The 21,970-nt window shown below is 35.9% G+C and overlaps 2 protein-coding genes across 5 annotated transcripts in view; both read left to right on the forward strand.

Moving 5' to 3' along the window:
- The window catches only part of PAK2 (p21 (RAC1) activated kinase 2), a 39,402-nt gene extending 27,133 nt beyond the window's left edge, over window positions 1-12,269 (forward strand). For all 4 annotated transcript variants that reach the window (XM_070944862.1, XM_070944864.1, XM_070944865.1 and 1 more), the window contains exons 11-15: window positions 437-554; window positions 4,132-4,231; window positions 6,408-6,604; window positions 7,857-7,994; window positions 8,962-12,269. In XM_070944862.1, the coding sequence (XP_070800963.1) occupies window positions 437-554; window positions 4,132-4,231; window positions 6,408-6,604; window positions 7,857-7,994; window positions 8,962-9,048 (640 nt within the window). In that variant the 3' untranslated portion in view covers window positions 9,049-12,269. The remainder of the gene's footprint in view (window positions 1-436; window positions 555-4,131; window positions 4,232-6,407; window positions 6,605-7,856; window positions 7,995-8,961) is intronic.
- A 1,814-nt stretch (window positions 12,270-14,083) lies between these two features.
- LOC139318615 (aquaporin-12-like) lies at window positions 14,084-20,904 on the forward strand. The gene is made up of 3 exons (XM_070946134.1): window positions 14,084-14,690; window positions 18,208-18,324; window positions 20,576-20,904. The coding sequence occupies exons 1-3, from the start codon at window positions 14,084-14,086 to the stop codon at window positions 20,755-20,757; spliced, it is 906 nt and encodes a 301-aa protein (XP_070802235.1). The 3' UTR covers window positions 20,758-20,904.
- Window positions 20,905-21,970: the final 1,066 nt, after the last annotated feature.

The following is a 21,970-nucleotide window of genomic DNA, read 5'->3' on the forward strand; positions in this document are numbered from 1 at the left end:
ATGCATTGCCCCAGAAGAGCTTCAACTTATTTTCAAAGACCAATAGTATCAGAGCTAGCCTAATTTCTGGTCGAAACTATTCCACAAGCACTGGGCCATAATGGAAAGCATGTATTGCTCCTAGTCTTGGCCCTAAGTTTCCCAGTAGTGAGGGAACCCTCAGTGTTTTCCAAGTTGCTTATGTTGGACAGGAACATTGTGGTTGAAGGAGGCAGTCTTCATATCTCTTTATACTAAGCCAAAAGGTTTTATAGGTTAAAACTAGCATTTTAAACTATATTCAGAAGCCAGTTAGTAACTAATGCAGGGCTTGCACAATATATAACTCCAGTACTAATGAATTTGTATTGTTTATTTACTTTAGCTTCTTTTCCCAATCTAACTTCAAACAGTTGTTTCATTGTGTTGAAATTTAATGTTGATTTTCTGTCTTTAGTTACCTGGTTGGAGATGAACTTTTTGTTGTAATGGAGTATCTGGCTGGTGGATCCCTTACAGATGTAGTTACAGAGACTTGTATGGATGAGGCGCAGATTGCTGCTGTCTGCAGAGAGGTGGGTGATTAAGGGAAATTACAACTTTGGGAAATATAAATTATTTATATGATAGATATTGATTGATTTCCTCATTGTAAGTAGCATTTAGACTTATATACGACTTCATAGTGTTAAGATATACTTAAATATTTACAAAATGTGAGGGGGTATACTCACTTCTGTGATATACTGTTCATGGGGAGGTAGTTATAGCAATAGCAATAGCTGTTAGATTTAAATACTGCTTCACAGTGCTTTACAGCACTCTCTAAGCAGTTTACAGAGTCTGCATATTGCCCCCTTAAATTTGGGTCCCCATTTAATGGACGTTGGAAGGATGGAAGGCTAAGTCAAGCTTGAGCCTGATGAGATTTGATCTACCAAATTGCAGTCAGTCGGCAGTCAATAGAAGTAGCCTCCAGTACTGCATTCTAACCACTGCGCCACTGTGGTTCATGCTGAGGAAACACATCTTGGATAAAAAATAACTTCTGAATCTAGAAACTCTAGCTATAAACTCCATGTTAATGGGAGTAAATAATAGTGTGGATTAGTCTCTTGGACTCAAATTTGCATTGAAGTTGTTTATTCATGCTACAGAGAGCTCTGAACCATCTTTGCCTATGATACTGGTTGAATATATAGGAAATATTTGACTAAAAATCTAAGTAGGAAAGAAAAACTTGTTAAACATTCTTTCCATATTTTCATCTAATTTATTAATAAACATGTTAATGATTAGAAAGCCAGGAAATCAACCATTTGGTAGCACTTTAGTAGCTCACCAACAACAATTTTTTAAAACTAGCTATGTATCTATTTAATTGTCTTATATAACTAGCACACATTAACCAGAATGTCATGGAGTACTTTGTCAAAATGTTTGCTGAAAGCAAGATTTATTATCTCTAGAACTCTCCCAAAATTTAGTTAGAAAGTTACCTCATTTAAAAAACGAGGAAAGGTTAATCTGGCAAGATTGTTGAGGACAAATTCATAGTACTGGTAATTATTGCATTGTATTCAAGGTGCTTACAGTTTGCACTTTTTATGAACTGTTCGGGAATCTTATAATTTTAATAATATCCAGCTCATTTGCCCTTAGAGTATTAAACTATTTACAGAAATAGATACTCCACGACTATGTTTCTGCCGGTCTCAAACTTCATTCTTGCTTCTTCATTCTGCTCTTCACAGTTGCCTAATGAAATCTACTGTTTTGTTGGAGAAGATTGAGTCAAATCAAGTGTTGAATTGCTCTTCTTTTCACCTGTTGGCATATCATCATCTTTATTGAGCAAGCAATCCTCACATCTTTTCCATAATTCTCACTTAACAATCGTAATTGCAACGAGAATTTGGTTGCTAGACAATGTGGTTGTAAAGCATAATATCACTTTGGCCAGATTTAAAACACCCCAATTATAAAACCAATTTATAAGTAATTAAAAAGGGAGGTTAGGCCAGACCAACCTGCTGGAATAAGAATGTTTTGAGGGCGCGGCGGAAAGTGCGCAGATCTGGGATCCTCCGTATCTCCAGGGGGAGCTCGTTCCAGATGGCGGGTGCCCCCACAGAGAAGGCTCTCCCTCTGGGGGCCGCCAGTCAACATTGTTTGACCGACGGCACTCTGAGAAGACCCTCTCTATGGGAGCATATTGGTCGGTGAGAGGCTATTGGTGGCAGAAGGTGGTCTCGTAGGTACCCCGGTCCTAAGCCATGGAGCGCTCTAAAGGTGGTAACCAGAACCTTGAAGCGCACCTGGAAGACCACCGGGAGCCAGTGCAGCTCGCGCAGGAGGGGAGTCACATTATGATTGCATGATTGCATTTGATGCTGCAACTGTCATAAATGCAAGGGCCATTTGTAAGTATCACTTCTTCAGTGCCATGCATTGTATAGCATAGCCACATTCAGTCATTCCAACTTTTTAGTGAGTGTGGATGCTTTTAAGATGTGTAATTTCTCCTTTAAAACAAATTGTGTCCTTTAATATATTCTAGTTATAAATTATTCCATCAAGTCTTTACAAACTTCATTCAAACATTTAATAGTTTTATACTTGTGTTTTCATATGGATAATATAAGTCTTGAAATGGGAGGAAAGTATTTCACTAAAGCAAAGAAACAACTGAATGGCAAAATATTGCTCATCAGTTTTCATAATTGGCAATTCATGTAATAGATTTCATATGATGATAGGTATATGCATATATACACTCTGCAGTACAAAATTCTTCTGAAATATTTATTTTTCTCTTTGGGTCTGGAAGTCTCTTTTATGAAAATTAATGATAGCTTGTTAGGTTAAAGATTTGGTTTGTTGCAAAATTAATTGTGAAGATGAATCAGAATATTTAAATTAATACTATGCATGAAGAGTGGCATAACTGTACTCCATATACATAGACAGTAATTTTAGATGAAGAAATGTTTATGGTTGAATATAAATACAACCATAAACATTCAACCGTTATAGTTGAATAAATATGTAGATAAATTCTTAGATAGAAAGTACTTCTGCGATTAAAATTTATTTATTTAAAGCAAATATAATTTAAAATGATATGTCAATAAATGGACCAATAGAATTACTAATGTTATGCAATTAATGTATAATATTAATAAAATATTGATCATATCAGACAAAGTACATTGAGATTTTATGATATGGAAAAGAATATAAATCTTTGAGCTTAGTGCCAAAATTTCACTTTTATTGCTATTTGTAAATGCTAAAACAAAGAAGGAAATTAAGGAAAAAATAGTACAGACAAGTATTTGGTTTCTGACTTCCCCTTTTATACTCCAACTAATTTACAGTATTTATGGTTTCTAAACTGCATGTTATATATTTATACAGTATTCTAAATGTTTGTATTTCCCCTGCTGCATGATATATATATTATATAGGGAAGCCATTCCTACTTAAATTTAGTTAAACTTCTGTAATGTATATATTGTGTTAATTTTGTCATTTCTAAATATTCTTTGTTTAAGTTCCCAATCAGGTACTGTATTTTTTATTTATATGTTCTGGGATAATACCTAGCAAAAAGAATTGTGGTTTCATTTCAAATTTAATTTCTAAGACATTATCTAAGAATGTTTGGAAACATGTTTTTTTCTTTACTTAAGTAAATGTGAAATAATTCAAGGCTCTGGAGGATACAGGTAATCCTCAATTAATGACTGCACTGTTTAGCAACCCTTTGAAGTTGCAACCATTGCAGTCTCCCCATGGTCATGTGATTGCATTTATGATCATTGAAACATTTGCAAGCTTCATAGCTGGCTTCTGACAAGCAAAGCAAATGGGGAAGCTGGCAGTAAAATTGGAAGTTGCAGTGACGTCTCAGTGAATAAGGGTAATTCCTTTAATGGCTGCAATGGAACTGCTATAAGTCCGATGTGATTGTGTGATATTTCACTTAATGACCATATTACTTAGCAGTGAAGTTCCAAGTGTCAATTATGGTCTTTAAGTGTGGACTATCTGTACTTAAATCTAGTTTATCTATTGAGATAACTCAGTTAGCCAAATATAAATTTTGAATTTGTTTAGACAATAAACCTTTCAATTATCTTCATGCAGTGTTTGCAGGCACTGGAATTCCTACATGCCAACCAGGTGATTCACAGAGATATTAAAAGTGACAATGTACTTTTGGGAATGGATGGTTCAGTTAAGCTGAGTAAGTACATGATAGCTCCAGCATTCACATTATAAAAGTAATATTAAACTGCATATCACTATTAAGTTTTCATTTTTAAGCCACTAGGTGGCAACCTTGATTAGACTAACAATGAAATTATTTAGCCAGCCAATGTCCTCTGTGGACATTTTCCTCCCTATTTTAAGATGTCACCCGATCTTCAAAAACAAGGAAGTACAAAGCTGAACAGGTTTTGTGTTGAGCACCGTCATTTTAACAAATGCATTGCAATATTAATAAGCAAAAGTAGTATTTAAAACCAGTCTTATTGTTGTAAAATAAAATAAGAATAAAATATATAATTTTGACTCAGAAATTTAAATTGAAGAGAAAAGTTTAGACTATATCTGTTGTCGTGGTTATGGATGGTGTGTTTTCAATTATAAGAATTCTGAACATTTTTAGTATTTTATATTGATGCATCTGAAACAAAACTTGTAGTCCAAATGATTGTAGTGCTGTGTGAAAGATAAACTGCAGGTACATACTGCAGTTATAAAACTTGGAATTTGTAATATCCCTTCTGTTTGCATGCATTTTTAAGATAAATGTTAATGTACTAAAGTTGGTTATATGATTAAAGCATACAGAGTTTCTCTATGCTTTCTATGCTGGTTTTATTTTTATTTTTTAAGGAATTCTTCAGGGACCATACCATTCCATTTAATTAATCAAAATTTGCTTTTCATTCAATTTTAGCTGATGTATAGATTAAGTCATGTGTCAGGCCTGGAGGCCATCTGTTATGTCTGTGCAGGCGTGAGCAGAGACTTTTCTTCTGCCAAGCAGGTGTGGGACATATTTTAATGTTATTGGTTAAAGGCTGATAGTTTTCCTTTAAAAGGGGCTATCAGCCGGAAATTGCATGTTGGTTTTACTCAGCCATTATCTGCAATAAACATTGCAGCTGGAAGTTTGGCAGTAGTAGTAAATGTGGCAGGTCTGAAGGCCTAGTGCAAAAGATGGCTTCCATCTTTTCATCTTCCATCTAATCATTCACTTGACCAGATAAAACTCTGGCAGCCTTGTGTCCACGAAATTTTATCAGGTCAAATCAAATGATTAGCGGTCTGAAGACCTAGTGCAAAAGATGGCTTCCAGGCCTGACATCATGATTAAAACAGACATCCCCACAAACATGAATGAACAAAAAATAATATATTGTGTTGGAATATGTATTGCTTATTAACTTCATCACCACTTTTATATTTTCTAACACTTTTGATGTTCTCAATTGCATAAGGATCTGTCCTTTTCAATTTGCACCTGAAACATAATGTTATAAAGTTCTTTTTTCCTATGGATAAATCAATAGCTTGGTCAAATCTGCTTGGCAAGAATAATGTATATATACATTATGTATATATGTAATGTATTTGGGGTCTTAAATGTGATGTGAGAAAAAATAGAATACTTTTTTTGGAAATTTCTTTCGGAATTTGCCTATCACCTGTCTAAATGAAGTCACCAAACTGTTTTAATATTGGTATATATTTTTTAAATGTGGGTGCTTAAATGTGATGTGCGAAACATTAGGAACATTTTTAATTTCAAATTAATAGTGGGTGTTTTTATAATGGGTCAAGCATAATATTATAGTAAGTGTTGTTCCATCCTAGAGTTTTCAGGGATCTTCACTCTCAAAATTCAGTGTTCGAAGAAGCAATACAGTTAGTCCTCTATTTACAAACATTCATTTAGCAATCATTCAAAGTTACAATGCTGTTGAAAAAGATGACTTATGACAGGATCGTTGCAGCATCCCCACAGCACATAATCAAAATTTGGGGGCTTGATAATCAACATATATTTATGATGGTCACAGCATCCCAGAATTACATGATCACCATTTGTGACCTTCCCAGCTGGCTTCCAACAAGCAAAGTCAATAGGAAGTCTGGATTCACATGACCATGTGATTCATTTTACAACTGTAATGATTTGCTTAACAACCATGGCAAAAAATATAAAATTGGGTGTGATTCAATTAACCACCACCTTGGTTAGGAATAGAAATTCTGAGCCCAATTGTGGTCATAAGTCTACCTGAATGAACATAAAATAGCTCTTTGTTCACGATAATTGGGGTGATGTCAAAGATGACCAGTGATATATTTAAGCCATTTTTGCTCCTCCCCTCCTTTTTCTTCTGCAGCTGACTTTGGGTTTTGTGCTCAGATAACTCCAGAGCAAAGCAAACGTAGTACAATGGTTGGAACACCATATTGGATGGCTCCTGAAGTGGTCACACGGAAGGCTTACGGCCCTAAGGTGGATATCTGGTCTCTAGGTATTATGGCTATTGAAATGGTTGAAGGTGAACCTCCCTATCTCAATGAAAACCCTTTGAGGGTAAGTACTATAGCAAATCTATCCCACAATGCAGCAAAAAGCAAAATAAAAAAAAGCTATATGATCTTTTGCCAGGGGAAAGTTTGCCTATTAAAACAATTGCTAGTAGCAAAGCTTAGGGACATTTAGTATTATAGTCTAACACAAACTAAATAAATGTCAGCCATTATCCGAAACTGCATTCTAATTTATAGCACATCTCAGTCAAATTACATGAAGTTTGCTAAAATATTTTTTTTAAAAAAACTGAAAAAGTTACAAAATAGAGGTGGAACTGTTATTATTCTGATGACCCTCACTATCCTTTAAGAGTGTTTTCTTGTATGAATGGGATAGATTGGACAGAGGCAGAAAATTAAGTGGGATCACCCATTTTATTTCTTGTTTTCTGTTTCCTGATTAAGTTGGTCGTGGAGATGGGTTGACAATTTTTAGAGAAAGTTAAGTTAGACTGAGGTATAGAGATTGCTTGTTATTGTGTCGTGCTATCATAGATTACTAATGAGCTAATAGCTTACAGCCATGCCTCCCCATTACAACAAAGTGGTTGCCGCAGGTAACTCCCAAATAAAAATACATATCACAGTGTCAGACTAATCTATTTAAAAGAACCAAGGGGAGTATACTCTGGATGTGTAAAAGAATTTGTAATGAGTGAATGAAAGAGTTGTGGTATTCCAGGGTGACCTCCAAAATCCAAAATAGGTCCACTAAGAAACCAATAGTGGTGAGGAAAGGAAGCAGTTGAATTCATCCCAAGCATCTCTGTACATAACAGAGTGACATTTATTATTATAGTATATATACAATGTGAGACACATTGTGAGCAAAATAAAAAGCAAAAAGCTTGTCATTGAAATAATGATGAGCAGCATAATAGGCATCTGACAGTCTTTTTTTAGTTTTTCCTTTTTTGGTATTTCTATTCAGCTTTTAAGAAAACCAGGATTTTCTGAAATATACTAAGCATGGAAAATACACCATAGAACAGGGGTCTCCAACCTTGGCCACTTTAAGACTTGTGGACTTCAACTCCCAAAATTCCCCAGCCAGCATACCATAGGTGGCTGGGGAATTCTGGGAATTGAAGTCCACAAGTCTTAAAGTGGCCAGGGTTGGAGACCGCTGCCAGAGAAGACTACCACCAAGACTGAATAATATATTGAATCATATCTCTTCAAATTGTATGTGTACAAAAAATATTTATCAGCTTTTGATTTATTAATGCTCAAGGTTTTTTTTTTCTTTACAGGCATTATATTTAATAGCAACTAATGGCACCCCCGAGCTGCAGAGCCCAGAGAAACTGACTCCAATATTCCGTGACTTTTTAAATAGTTGTTTGGAAATGGATGTAGAGAAAAGAGGGTCAGCCAAAGAACTACTACAGGTAAAGAAACTAAAGTGTTGTAAATTAAGAATAATGTTAAATATAAATAAAATACATTTCAATAAGGGGAAGATCTGAGAAATTTCTCAGTCTGATTTCTTGGGAACAATTGCTGCCTTTTTAAAAATTCTTGGGTATCTAGATAGAATCTTCCTATTCCTCTTGTATGCATCAATATGTACTCTTCTGGAAAGAGAGGAGCTGTATGTGCTTCTACAATGCCATATAGTAAACCAGTTGAAAACAGATGATTACCCTTTCTTTTCTCTTGGCCTACTGCAGAATCCTCACCATTCTGACTTAAGTACTATAAGATTGTAATTGTGTCAGGATGCTCTATACCCCTCTTTTCCACTTCAGCTTAAACTGAAATTAAAAGTCTGTCTTTAACATATAGATGTAGGGTTCGCATTGCTAATACAGGAAAATTGTCATGAAGGGGAGAAAGGAAGACAACTACATGGCCTTCCTAGATGCTTGTAAAAATACAGCTAAGTATAGTCGCTATTGTATATAGAAGGATGACACATCTGCAGTTACATCAGTGGAATTCCTTAGGATAGGAAGAATTTGCAGAGGTCTTAGTTTTGTTCCATTCAAGAAAGATATTGTTAGTGCCATTTAACAAAGTTTAAAAAAGTTTGAAAATTAAGAGCCACAATTTACTGGACTTACTTTCACCTTATTCATAGCATAGTAAGGTAGTTAGAATCATAAATTATTTAAATATTCTGATAAAGAAATGGTGGAACAACATTCATTGTAATAGCCATCTCTGGAGTTATTTCTATGATTTAATGCCTTGAGTACTGAAACTTCCCCAAGGTTGCATGCTTCCCCTTTCTTTTAATGTACTCTTATCATTACCATGTTTGTGTATAATTTCATTTTTGGATTGTTTTCAAAGTGTTTGTTTTGAATTTTGAAATATCTATCCATTAAAACTTCCTGTTTCTCTTTCCATTAGCATCCTTTCTTGAAACTGGCAAAACCTTTGTCAAGTTTGACACCATTGATTCTAGCGGCCAAAGAAGCCATGAAGAGTAATCGCTAGCATTGCTGTTATGGTCTTCATCATTCCTGATTTTGTTTGTTTGTCTGCTTTGTTTTTTGTTTAAATCTTCCTATAATATACAATTTGTTGCTCTTGTTAGAGATGTTGAAAATCTGCAGAAGGGAAAAAATTCACCTCAGCTCTAAGATACAAGAGAAGAAAAATGGTGATAATAGTGAACTTTTCTGCAAGTCTTGAAGAAGTTGTAAACTGAATCACTGGCCTTTTTACCACTTCTATAGACAACTCAATATTTTGCTATGCCAATGAGTTGTTTTTCAGTGACTTTGCTGTACCACTTCCCATCTGTGCTCTTATTTGAACATTTGCAATACTTGAACAATCGATTCAAGCTTTTAGAGGGAGGTATTACTGTAATCTGCTGACCTTTTTTCACCTTAGGTTTCCTTTGCTAGGCAGTAATTCAAAGCATGGGAACGTTTGAGTTACTTAAGACAGATAGAAATGTGAAAGTTCCTCTTTCTCCTTTTAATATGCAGTTAGGTATAACCCTTCTTATGTTAACCATCCAGATACCTGGGGACTGTAATTATTCAGTAACAGTTCTGAAACAAAGAACAGAAGACAGAGTGGAAAGAAAGGAACTCAGCACAACTGGATGTAGAAATTTGTGCATGGACTTTGTAAAATAAGGAAAAGGTGCCTCTGAATGTTGGAGGGTCAATGCCTGTTGGGTAATGGGAAAAGTATTTTCTTTTCAGTAATGAAACCATCCTTTGAGCTTGGGGAGAAACCCCCACTCCTGTGAATTGTCTTCCATTTGTTCCTTGCCTGTATAGGCTGATTGGTAACCTTTTAAAGGGATGTCTTGGAAAATGTGTTGTTTTATAGCAAAGTGCTTTATCCATGTTCTGACTTGGGCTGTGGGCTACATGCTGGTGCCTTCTGATTTTTAAAATTATCTTTCTTTGTATTAAATACATTTTGTATATGTTGTACATTTTCTCTCCAACACAAATTTGAAATTGTCAGGACTAAGTATTAGAGGTTTCTTTCTTTATATATATATAAATATAAATATATTCATACTATTTCTACTAATAAAAGACCCAGAAGATTTGCAAAAGATCCAAGATTTTTATATGATTCAGCAGACTAAAGCCTCAGAACACCGGAAGTGCTATTTTATACAGATAGAAATGGGAGAGTTTGTCTTGGTAATTCTTTCTCTTGAAAAACTTTACTATTAAGGAGAAAAACAAGATAAAGTGCCTCTCATAATAAAAGAAACTGATTAGATTAATAAAGTAAGCCAACATCTGGTTAAATGGGGCAAGATTTGGAGTTTCACATTGCTCAAATTTAAAATCACTGTATTTTTTGTGACCTTGATAGAACATTTCTGAATAATAATGTGCCAAATAATAATGTAAGACATTATTTAATTTGGTGCTACAGTTTTCTTGCATTCCTAGATAGTATGTTTGGGAGAGCTTCTTAAAGTCCTAGTTAAGAGGCTGCATCTTGTAGCTTTTCTCATGGTCAGTGCTAAATCCTTTTTCTATTTGTGAACAATATTCATATAAGAAGATCATGATGAAGGTATTGTAAAATGGCTGCTGGCCATATTCCAGGTTTTGATCCACAGTAGTACAAAGGGCTCTAATTGATTTACACCTTGGAACTTTTTTGCTTTCTGATTGATACCAGCAATGCCTTATTAATGCAACTAAAAACAATGCCACACTTGTATATCCATATCTTGTCAAAAGTATTACTCTGAAAATCGTGTAACAAACCAGTCTATTTATTTTCAGAATATTTTGAATGTGCTTTGGTTTGGTCCAAGAAGGTGTGATGTCCTAGTCTGAGATGTATTTTTAAGTCCAGTTCATTCTTTTAAAAATGGCTTTCAATGTTAATACAGAAGTTAAAATAATTTTGATCTTATATTGATAAATTTTTAAGACATTAAAAATTCCAGTTAATTTAATCTTTTATTGGGTCTTTGTCTGTTGCTGGCAATGGAATATGTAGAAATGAAGGCTTCTGTGGATATGTATGTTTTAGTGTTTTTTTTATAATAGTATGAAAAGATATTCTCTTCTGAATACTTAAAATTCTTAACATTTATTGTCACCTTAATAAATTGGATTTTGGTAGATAATGAACTTAATTTTAACCATGTTTTTTAAATTGCTCAAAGTTTCTTACAATTGAATTAACACAGGAGTTGAAATACGTTGTATGCTTACTACTTTGCCTGAAGGTATCCAAGTACTCCAAATTGTGTCTATTTGATATTCTTAAAATGTAATATACAGCTTATATAATAATCTAATTTTTGTGCCCATTGTTCATTAAAAAGGTAGAAATGAATTGACGGGAACATTCCATTAGATAAACAAAACAAAGTTTGGTTTGTAATTTGTATACTTTGGATTGGACATATGTTACTTTTTTCAGACACAGAAGTAGAAATCTACCTTAATCAGATTTTCAGAAATAAAATGAATAAATATTGGCTGCTTCATTCAGTCATGAGGTACATATTTCTGAAACATAATTAGTTTTGGTCAACTAAAAACATTGAGCCAAATTAAAATTTAAAACTGTCCATCTTAAAGCACACAATACCTGCAATTTGATTTCCTAAATCAAAATACTGTTTTGTATAGATTGCTGAAGAGAGAGGAGATTTTAATTGGATAATTTTATGCATCATTAAAACTGGGGTGACAAAAGTTCATAAACAGAACTCATCACTTCCATCAAATAATTAAATCACCTTTTGGATCTTAGGCAAGATTGTCATGTATGTTTGATGGTGTGATACTGTAATGAGAAAACATATTTCATTAAAGCAAGCTTATCTGGAATGATGAGCTCTTATTCATCCCCCCTCCCACTTAGTATAAATGTTTGCTTTGGGTTTGAGTCATTCATCATTTGAAATTGCATCCAGTTAACTTAAGTGGTCATCATATGCATACTCTGGAACAGTTTGGAGTCAATTCACTTTTCTATTGTAGTTGGAGTCAATTAAGTGTTGAAGAATTTGTTTTTGTAGCTGGAATTAATGGTTTCTTTATTTGTTCCTTTGTCAGATGGAGATGGAAATAATGCAAGCTTTTAATTTTTTTAATTGTCCTCAAATTTTGTATAATTTAATCTCATTCTGTTATTTAATGTTACCACAATATTAACTACTGTATGTTTAATGATTCTTTCAGGGCTAGAAATAAACATTTTTAAAATGATTGACAGATCTTTCTTTTCACCCAACAACACTTGATTAAATAATAGATCAATCAGAGAACATTGTATTTACTTGTGTATGGCTTTGGTGAATCATTGGAGCATAGTTGCAGTGTAATTATCATTTGTCTTCAAAGCTTCCATGACAGCGAACCAGCTGAGACATCTTGGTGCTAATGATTAGGGTTTTTTTTTCTGGACTGTTCTTTGCTTAATTCCTCTAGAAAAACAACTATAAACATGTTAGAAGAGTGAAAAATACTAATGAATTTGTTGATCATAAACTAATAACTGACAGCAGTAATTGAATGTTAATTCAGTATTTTCCTATACCCATGAACTATCACTGCCTATTACTTTAATCTTTTAGATGATTCTGGACCTGATTATGCATTGCCTTTTGAAAGAAGTGCCAGTGCCAAATCTTAGGTTTACTACACTTAGGGGTTTTTTTGTAATGAAAGCAATTCTGTTACAAATCTGGTTGAGGCCAGTATTAATATCATTAATTTTATGCTAATGACTACACTTTGAGAAGCTCAGTAACTTTTTTAGACTGGGAGGCATTTAAAACATAAAAAATATAGATGACACAAAACAAAATGACACTGGATAGGTTTTCATCAATGATCCCAAACTGATCATTGACTTAAGGCTGTAGAATTATAGGTAGTCAAGTTACAACAGTTCCTTTAGTGACCTAAATTACAATGGCACTGAAAAAAAATGACTTATGACCATTTTTCACACATCAGTTGCAGCATCTCCATGGCCACGTGATCAAAGTTCAGACAGTTGACAGCTGACTCATTTATGATGGTTGCAATGTCTTGGGAACCCATAATATATAATTTATATGAAGAAAGATAAGACAATGTTCAATGATAATAAGGATATTTTACGTTCTGAAAGCAAGTTGAAATATTGTAGTAGAGATGTCAAAGCAGTGACATCTGTAAGCTACCCAGAGTCATCTTGGCGAGAATCTTGAATTTCCCCTCCATAGCAATGAGGCTTTAAACTAGCATCCATTGATAGCATTTACCTATGTGTGATCTGAACCCCTGCTAAAGCTCCTCAATTGCACAATCAAGCAAATACATGCAGAAGTCTCCATGGTCTTCCTCAGATTACAAAAATAAGGACATTTTTCATGGGATAGTAGGGAAAAACAAAGTTGAAAGGAAAATGTAGAAGGAAAAACTTGCAATGTCTTGATTGGAACAATAAAAACAAACGTGGGTATCACTCTGATAATAGTCAGTCACTAATTGAAGATTGAACACTTTTCAAGACAACTAGAGGGCTGCCATGAAGCAACATTGACTTGAAGGCAGTTGACAACAGTAAGAAAAGCCATTATCTCTAGACAGTTATTGAGATAGAATAAGCTTTTGAATTCAAGAATCTCGACTGCTTTGCCCTTAGAGTCACCTGCTGGTTTCACTGGATTCTGAACCAATTCCAAGCTGCGGCTTATTAATGTTTTTTTCTTAAGAGGAAAAGGCTTAGGTGGGGTTTCTAGGGATGGAAAAAGACAAGTGTGGTTTACTGGAAAAGAAGACCAAAGGTGAAATTCTGGTTAGAGCAGCTGCAAAGTGATAAGGGAGCAACATTCTATCTGAGCCAATTCCTTCATGGTTCGTTTTCCCAGACATTTCTGTGATCCTATTAACCTGGTACCTATCAAACTATGCCACGTTTGCTTAAATATGCTTTTAAGGAAAGACAAATAGTTTCTCCTCCCTTCTCTTTCATGCAGTGAAGATTTTTTTTTTTAGTTAGAACATACTACCTCTCCAGTGTATTTCTCAGAATGTCTGGACTGAATGTCTCGATCATTTTTTTCTTCTCAGTTGTAACTCTTTGTGAATTTGCTAGGCGATTCTTCAAGAGAATTTTTCCATCTAAGGTGTATTTTTGTTTTGCTGGTGAATTAGCCAGTTCCTTCCAGATATGTGCTTGCTACCTTGAATTGAAGATGCTAAGGGAGATTGGCCCATGGGGTGGTGGCTTTGGCCCAGATGTGAGCCTGACTCTCTTATTCGTAATCTTCTTAGCTCATGGTGCCTCTTTTGATGGAACTGCTGCCAACCCTGTAGCCTCACTTCAGGAATTTCTAGCTTTGGATTGTTCTTTTGTAGGCAGTATTGTTAAAATTTTGGCTCAGTTTCTAGGGATGGAAGCAGCTTGTATTTTTACCAAGAAGTATTGGTCCAAGGAATTTACTCACTTCCATATGATCCAGAATTTAATGGCCCAGGATTGCAGCTCATCTCTCAATACTTCTATCTCCCAGGGCGTTTTTGTAGAAGGCATGGGTTCCTTTCTTTTCCAGTTAATTATTCTCAAGCTTCACACCTGCTCTCCCATGTACAGAGTTCCTATTGTGGCGCTCAGTATCACTGCCTTGACCTATACAGGTAAGGATTGCTATCCAATCTTGCCTTGATGTACATTGAGAAACTAAAAACTATTTAATACTTGCAGTGTTTCTATATACCTATGGCATACAATTAAATATGTTTAAATGCTTACATTCTATTTACATCAACATGATTATTATAACCTGCCTTTCCTACTTCAGAAGTGATGAAAAATGGAAACAAATCTAGAAGCATTCACTAGAAACTAGAATATATATTTTTTTACTGTGATGATCTTAGTGAAAAAAGTATATTAGTCTCTTAAGGTTTCATATAGCTAAAGTATTGCTGGTTTTGGCCCGCTGTCTTATGGCAAAACAAAACACAGAATACAGAACTAGTTCAATTAAAAACAGACTTTAAGAGTCTGATAGGAACAAAGCATTAAATAATCACTTTTTTGTTCAGTTTATTAATTTTCATTGTATTTGACAATGAAAGAGCAGCAAAAATTGAATCATTTGGCTGCTAAAAGCTGCCAGCTGTGATGATTCTGCTTTCAGGTTTAGTATAAATTTTTGTCTCTAGTTTTCTGTTTGCATTGCTTTGTCCATATCTGCCTTAGAAGGTTAAATTCTTTGGTAACTAGGACTGATTATTCTGCATTTATTCAATTTTGTATTAAATTTATTTGATTAAATTTTCAGTTCAGACTTCTCATCCCTCTATGGATCCTTTGCCACTGATTCCCAGAGATACCTTGTCATGCCATTTTAGACTTTCTTGTTTAGTTGTTTTCAGTGGGGTATCAACATTCCCCAAACTGATGCCCTCCAGTGACGATGGTTACTACCTCTCCTGAAGTAAATTCTGGGAACTGAAGCTCTAGCACTTCTGTAAGGTAGCAGGTTGACAAGGATGATCTAAATATTCATGGTGCTAAACTTATCTTGTCTTTATTGCAACTTGAATAAATAATAATGATCAGCAATTGCAAGGTATAGGATGAATCAGCAATGTGCAAATAAGCATCTATTTTCAAAAGCGGAGCTGTGATTTCATAGACTAGAACAGTATGATAGGATATACATTTATCTAGGGTCAAACACCTTCATAAATACAATCGGCAGTGGAGGATAGCACAGACACAGTATACTGACACAATGTACTTAATATACTGAAATAAAAGATCTTTAAACAATAGCATAATCTTAAATTCTTGATTACAAGGTTAGCTGATCATGTAGGGACCTAGACTGGCATGAGCAAGTATGTTTCCAATCTATCCATGAATGATGGAATCTTTTTAGGACATATACCATGATTTGGGAATACACTTCTGAATAGAAATGATCAGCTAGGAGGCAAAGCTAAATCACCCTTAGAGATGAAGTTCACTCTACACCTACCAAGCAAAGATGCTATATGATAGCTGGAATAATCTGGTAAATGTCTGTAACTGTCTTAAATGAAGGGTGTGAGATTTTGTTTGTATTTGCACTTCTCTTGAATATTACTGTGTTGTGTTTTATTTCTTTGGGTATGGCTATTTTTCATCAATATTTTACTTTGCAGTTAAAGGTATTTATTTTGGTATTCTTTGCTTAATAAATTCTTTAAGCTTTTAGCTCACTAGTGTGCTGATGGCTTTCTAATTTATTAATCTGCCCACAGTTTAGTGTGGCAAAACAAATGGGGGAAGAGTATTGTTCTTCTTGCAGTGGCTAAGATGGCAAATCATTGAATCTAGCAACAGTTCTAGGAATCAAGCATAAAATATTGGTACAATAATCAGCAGCTGGAAAGGGTCCACCTAGACAGTTAGCGCAGATTTTTCTGTAGACTTAAAAAATTCCAAAATGCCTCCTGTTTCATTTCAAACCTCTCTTTAAGTCAATCAAAGTCTAATATGAGCAAATACGTTGCAAAATTTTATATCCCTTGCCTGGTAATCATGAAGTTGGAAAATTGTATTGCAAAGTGAACGTGGTCAGGGAGCTCTCAAAGATGATTAAGAAGCCAACATGGCAGAGCTGCATGCAAATGTCTATAGAAATCTGGCCAGATTCCAGCATCAATTAAATGTTGGAAACACATAGGACAGTGGTTCTCAACCTTCCTAATGCTGCGACCCTTTAATACAGTTCCTCATGTTGTGGTAACCCCCGACCCTTTGAAGCCCCGCGGCAAGAATTTAAACAGTTTTTTTTCCTCTAGCCATCAGCTGGGACTCAGGAGGCAGCAATAGATTGGGAGTGGGCGGGGTAAGCGAACGGCCGGCGATCCAACAGAGCAGAGAGTGAGGGTGAGTGAAGGCGTGGGGGGGGCGAGAGAGGGATTTGGCGACCCCTGTGAAATGGCCGTTCGACCTCCAAAGGCGTCACGACCCCCAGATTGAGAACCACTGACATAGGAGAACATGCAGCAAGGCTCTTAAACCTGTGTAAGAGATTAACCTGTGTAAACCAAGAGTAAGAGATGAGCAGGGTGAACCCAAAGCTGGGATCAAACACATCAGTTTGGAGCTGCTGTGCTCCAAACACCAGAGACCCAAATCTACCAGCCCTGCCCCCGAATTCTGATTACCCTTATCTAGTGCCAGTTTGGTTTGATTATTAGTAGATCAGATTCTTTGGTATAGGCAGCATGTAATAAACATGTAGTGCTCCTGTTCCTTGGTATTTGCACCTGACACCAAGTGGCTCATGACTCCTATAATTTTTGTATTGCATCTGGAAAATAATTGTTGCTGTAAATTTTCGTGTGATGTGCAGTATGGTATTTGTATGACTCTGAACAAGATGGAAGTGAGTCTTAATTGTTTAAAATATAGGACATAACTGAATTAAGAAAACAAGACAGGTGAGATAGTTCTTAGATGACTATTTTATTTCACATAACATTTAAATGATATTTGTTTTTAAGGTTGGCTGCTTTTCTAAGTATAAATTAAAAGGTTGCTTCCCAGCTACCTGAAAATATTTTATTAAACTTCTAATTCAATTTGAATGTATGCAATCAGAAGTATTTATTTCTAATCACTTTCCTGGTAGTTATGCGAAATAATATGGCATTTTTGCTAATCAACTGAGTATTGGGATGTTGCTCTTTGAAGGGGGTGGTGGTGTATGTGAGTATCCATTGTATTGCTGAATTCTTGCCAGGTAGTGGTTCAAACTCTGAAGTAAAATGGGAATCCCAAATAAGAGCAGAGGTGTTAAAATCTCTCACACCTAGATCAGTGCTTCTCAACCTCAGCAATTTTAAGATGTGTGGACTTCAATTGCTGGAATGTTTACTGGGGAATTCTGGGATTCTTTGAATCCATACATTTTAAAGTTGTTGAGGTTGAGAAATGATGCTCTAGATTGACATACTGTTCCCAGATGCTGTTCCTTTCCAAGAAAACACCTGAAAGGAGGAAATATTCAGTACTTAGGGTGGATTCCTCCTGTCTTTTAACTTTTGTTCCAATTTGAACATACTGAATCTGATTAACTGGAGCACATGTTCCTGCATGCACCAGAGTAAAAAGAATAGATGGATTAAACTGTTTGCTTTTCCTCTGCTGCAGCTGCACCTGTCACAGGTGCCTTTTTTAACCCTGCCTTGGCCTCTGCTGTGACCTTTTCCTGCTCGGGAAACAGTTTACTGGAGTATGTGCAAGTTTATTGGCTGGCACCCATCTCAGGTGAGGCTCTTCCCAAAGACTTCAGGAGTTGCAGCAGTTCTTGTAACTGAATATTTGAATTCATTTGAAGGAACTGTAATGTTCAAACCAAATACAGATAATCTTCATTTAATGTCACTTGTTCCAGGAATATTCAAACTAACAATAGCTCTGATGAGTGGTACTTACAATGGGTCCTCAAAGTTCTGGCTGTTGCAGCATTCTGTGCTCATGTGATCACTATTTGCTACCTTTACTGCCAGATTCCAACAAGCAAAGTCAATGGAAAAGACGGTAGTGAAATTGTGCCCTGCCTGTTACACTGCCCAGCCAAGTGGCCTTCCTTCCACCAGCATGACTACCTGGGACCACGTTGCATTTTATCCCCTTCTAGGTGTAGAGCTACACCTTTCCTCTGTATTCTTGCTTCCCTGCATCAAAGCAGCTTGAAGTAAAACAGAACAAACTACAACAGTCTTGACCTCACCTTTCTCCTTCCAGCCTTATGCCCTGCACTGGGCTTCCTGACAGCTGAGACAGCTATCCAGATCGCCAGGGTGGCTCACTCTGTATCTGCATCTTCCACTGTGCTACTTCTTCTGCTGTGTTAGGGCTGAATCCTCAACCCCACACAGTATTACTGGCAAGGGGGATTTCCAGAGAATATCCCCAGGCTCCTGGATTCTAGGCAGTCAAGATAAGCTTCCAACCCCATTCCTTTCCCTCTGTCTCTTTGGCTATCAGTTCAGCTCCAGATATGCCTTGGCCAGCACTCAGCAGGCATGTCTAAATTGGTTCCTGCCCTCCTGCAGTTCCCCCTCTTCCTCTTCCTGCCAATCAAGGCTAACTAGGTACACCATCACAATAAGATGTCAGGGTCTGTGGCAGAGAGGGATGCAGTGATAAATGGATGATTTCCTAAATATTTCGTGAGTGTCCCAGGGATGGGCTGGCCGGCAAGGTGAGTGGTGAGAGTTGTGCTTAACAACTGTCTGAGATTCGCTTAATGACCAAATCCATGCTGGTTCATGAAAACAAATTATTCACTTACCTAGGAAAGCTTATATAGGTTATCAAAGAAAAGAATAATTTTAATTAACAAGGAAACAGGAAGTACAGGTAGTTCCATTTTCCCTTATGGAAATAAATTTGCATATGTTTTAATAACAAAAAATATGGAGAAAATTCTGGAATCAAAATAAGATGATATTGAGCAAATTAAAATTATTGCGGTACTGGCAATAGTTGGAAGCCAGTCCTGAATTGTTTGAAAGTATTGCATTAAACAAGTTAAATATATAACTTTAAGTTAAATTGTAACCACCCAGAAGCTTAATTCTGACCTTCTATAGCAGCATATCTTGTGAAAGGTGAAACCTAAGCCTCTAATAGAAATGCATAGTTATGGGACAGCCACAATTATCAACATTAAAAGAAAACTTAACTGCAGGGATCCTTGCCAGAATTGGGGACACACACATTCACTCACAGATTGATCTATTCTCCCCATCTCCCCATTTCTCCATTTCCTGGTCACCATCACATTTTTTTTCATTGATATGCAGAAACATGCTAATTAAATATTAGAGTATTATTCTGTTTACATAATCCTTTTGAATACTGTTGCTTCTTAATTGTTAAAATACTGTTAAAGGAAGACTTTCAAATATACAACCAAAGCAACACAGATTTTTTTTTTTTCCAGGGGAAAAACAGAACAAAAATCCATTTTTCTTTCTTGAGTTTTTCTGGGCTTGCTCTTCTTTTGTTCCAGTGTGAGAAAAATATTTGAAGCCTGGTCAACCATGCAGATTTTCTCCCCTACCTTTTTGTTTCCAATAAATCCTTTGGGGTTTCAGAAGAATCTGTGTTGGGGGACTGTATAAATTTGCATAAAGAAAAAAGATGCATTCCCTGGCTAGATCCTGCTGAATAGTTTTATATTTTTTCCAAGTCTGGCTTAAAACATACTGTGGAACATTTTGTCTGTGGAAAAAATACTCTCCTTCCTACTCTGTGTGTAGAAACAAACTGAGCAAGCACCTGAATCTTATTTGATGCTAGGATAGCATCTTTCACTGTATGAGCAGCAGACTAGGTTCGGTTATCTTCCGGTTCATCATTCAGCACATCACTGTTCTGTAACCTGTGTCATCTACTGGTCTTGATTCCTACTCATTCTTGCCTCAAAAGAGAAAAAGATACTTTTCTGACATAAATCACAGCAAATCAAATAGATGAAAATTTCCTGTTGCTGTTTTTCCCCCTGCAGGAATGCTGTTAGCCCTCTTTGTATATCAAGGAAATATTCCACGCTTCTTCCAGACAAACCTGCTTTATAGTCAAAAGAAAAAATACAGAATATTTAAAGGGAAAGTAACGTCAAACTCTGTTGTTGAAGAGAGGCAGACAAAAACAGAGAAGAAGAACAGCAGTTCTGGACTGATTAACTGAACAGAGCAAAAAGGATTAACATTGCTGGATGGGAGGCAAAAGCTACTTTTCTGTGTAAATGGCAAATGAGGCTTAGAAAGAGCAGTTCACATGATGTTATGCTGTTCCCCAAACTGGGACCTTCAAATTTGTCAAATTTTTCAAATTTCAACTCATAATTTCTAGCCAGCATGAAACGTGTACTATGACTTTTAATTGTGGGAGTTTTAGCCCAAAATATTAACCAGCAGAAAGTTGATGAAAAGTGTACTATTCATGTACGATGCACAAAATAACAGCCTTTCACCAATTGTTACAAAGGCATGCATTCATTATTCTAATAGGACTTTAATGCTATTTTATGTTTAGGCCATTATCTGAGGAAAGTGGCTATTCCTAGGTAGCAGAGATGTTCTTCAAACTATGGTATGCTTTTGAACAGATAAATATCTTTATGGTATGGCTTGAAATGAATAGTGAAATTTGAACAAATGTATTAATATATGTTTGATGTGGAATTGCACTTGTGATTTTCTATGAAAAAGTAAAATGTTACATGAGATAAAATGTAATATGGCCCTTCTTTTCAGGCTCTTCTGGAAATTTAATTAATACAAGCAGCAATCTGGGTTTCTTTAATGCAGTTATCCCTATCTAATGCTCACAATAATTTGGCTATCATTTCTGATTTCTTGTTATGCACATTTCTGATATGCGCATAATAAGCATATAGAATACAATTGTGCCATATTCTCCAAGGTCCTCTTTTGGTGACGTATGAAATATCCTTAGTCAAATGTTAATCCTTAGTCAAATGTTAATCTTAATCCTTAGTCAAACAATACAGTGATAAAAGATACCCGGAGCTGAGTGGTACAGTACTGGGATTCAATTTTGGTCTCTACCAATTCGCTCGTGGGTGCGCTCACACATACGCACGTCACTTCTGCAGATGCGCAGAGACGTCCAGGTGGGTGGGTGGGCAGAGCCTCCTGCCACTATCGGTTCGCTTGGTCCATGGCGAACCGGTAGCAACCCACCACTGGAATGGTATTCCTTTCAGAGAATCTGGCTTCCCATTAAGTTTGCTTGGCAGAATGCTGCAAAAGGGAATCACATGATCGCAGGGCACTGCAATCATCATAAATATGAGTCAACTGCGAAGCAAATGAATTCTAATCACGTGACCATGGGGATGCTGCAATGGTCATAAGTGAGAAAACAGTCATAAATC

This window comes from Pituophis catenifer, unplaced genomic scaffold (assembly GCF_029215685.1).
Source record: "Pituophis catenifer annectens isolate HBS135680 unplaced genomic scaffold, rPitCat1.0.hap2 SCAF_6, whole genome shotgun sequence".
NCBI classification, from domain to species: Eukaryota; Metazoa; Chordata; class Lepidosauria; order Squamata; family Colubridae; genus Pituophis; species Pituophis catenifer.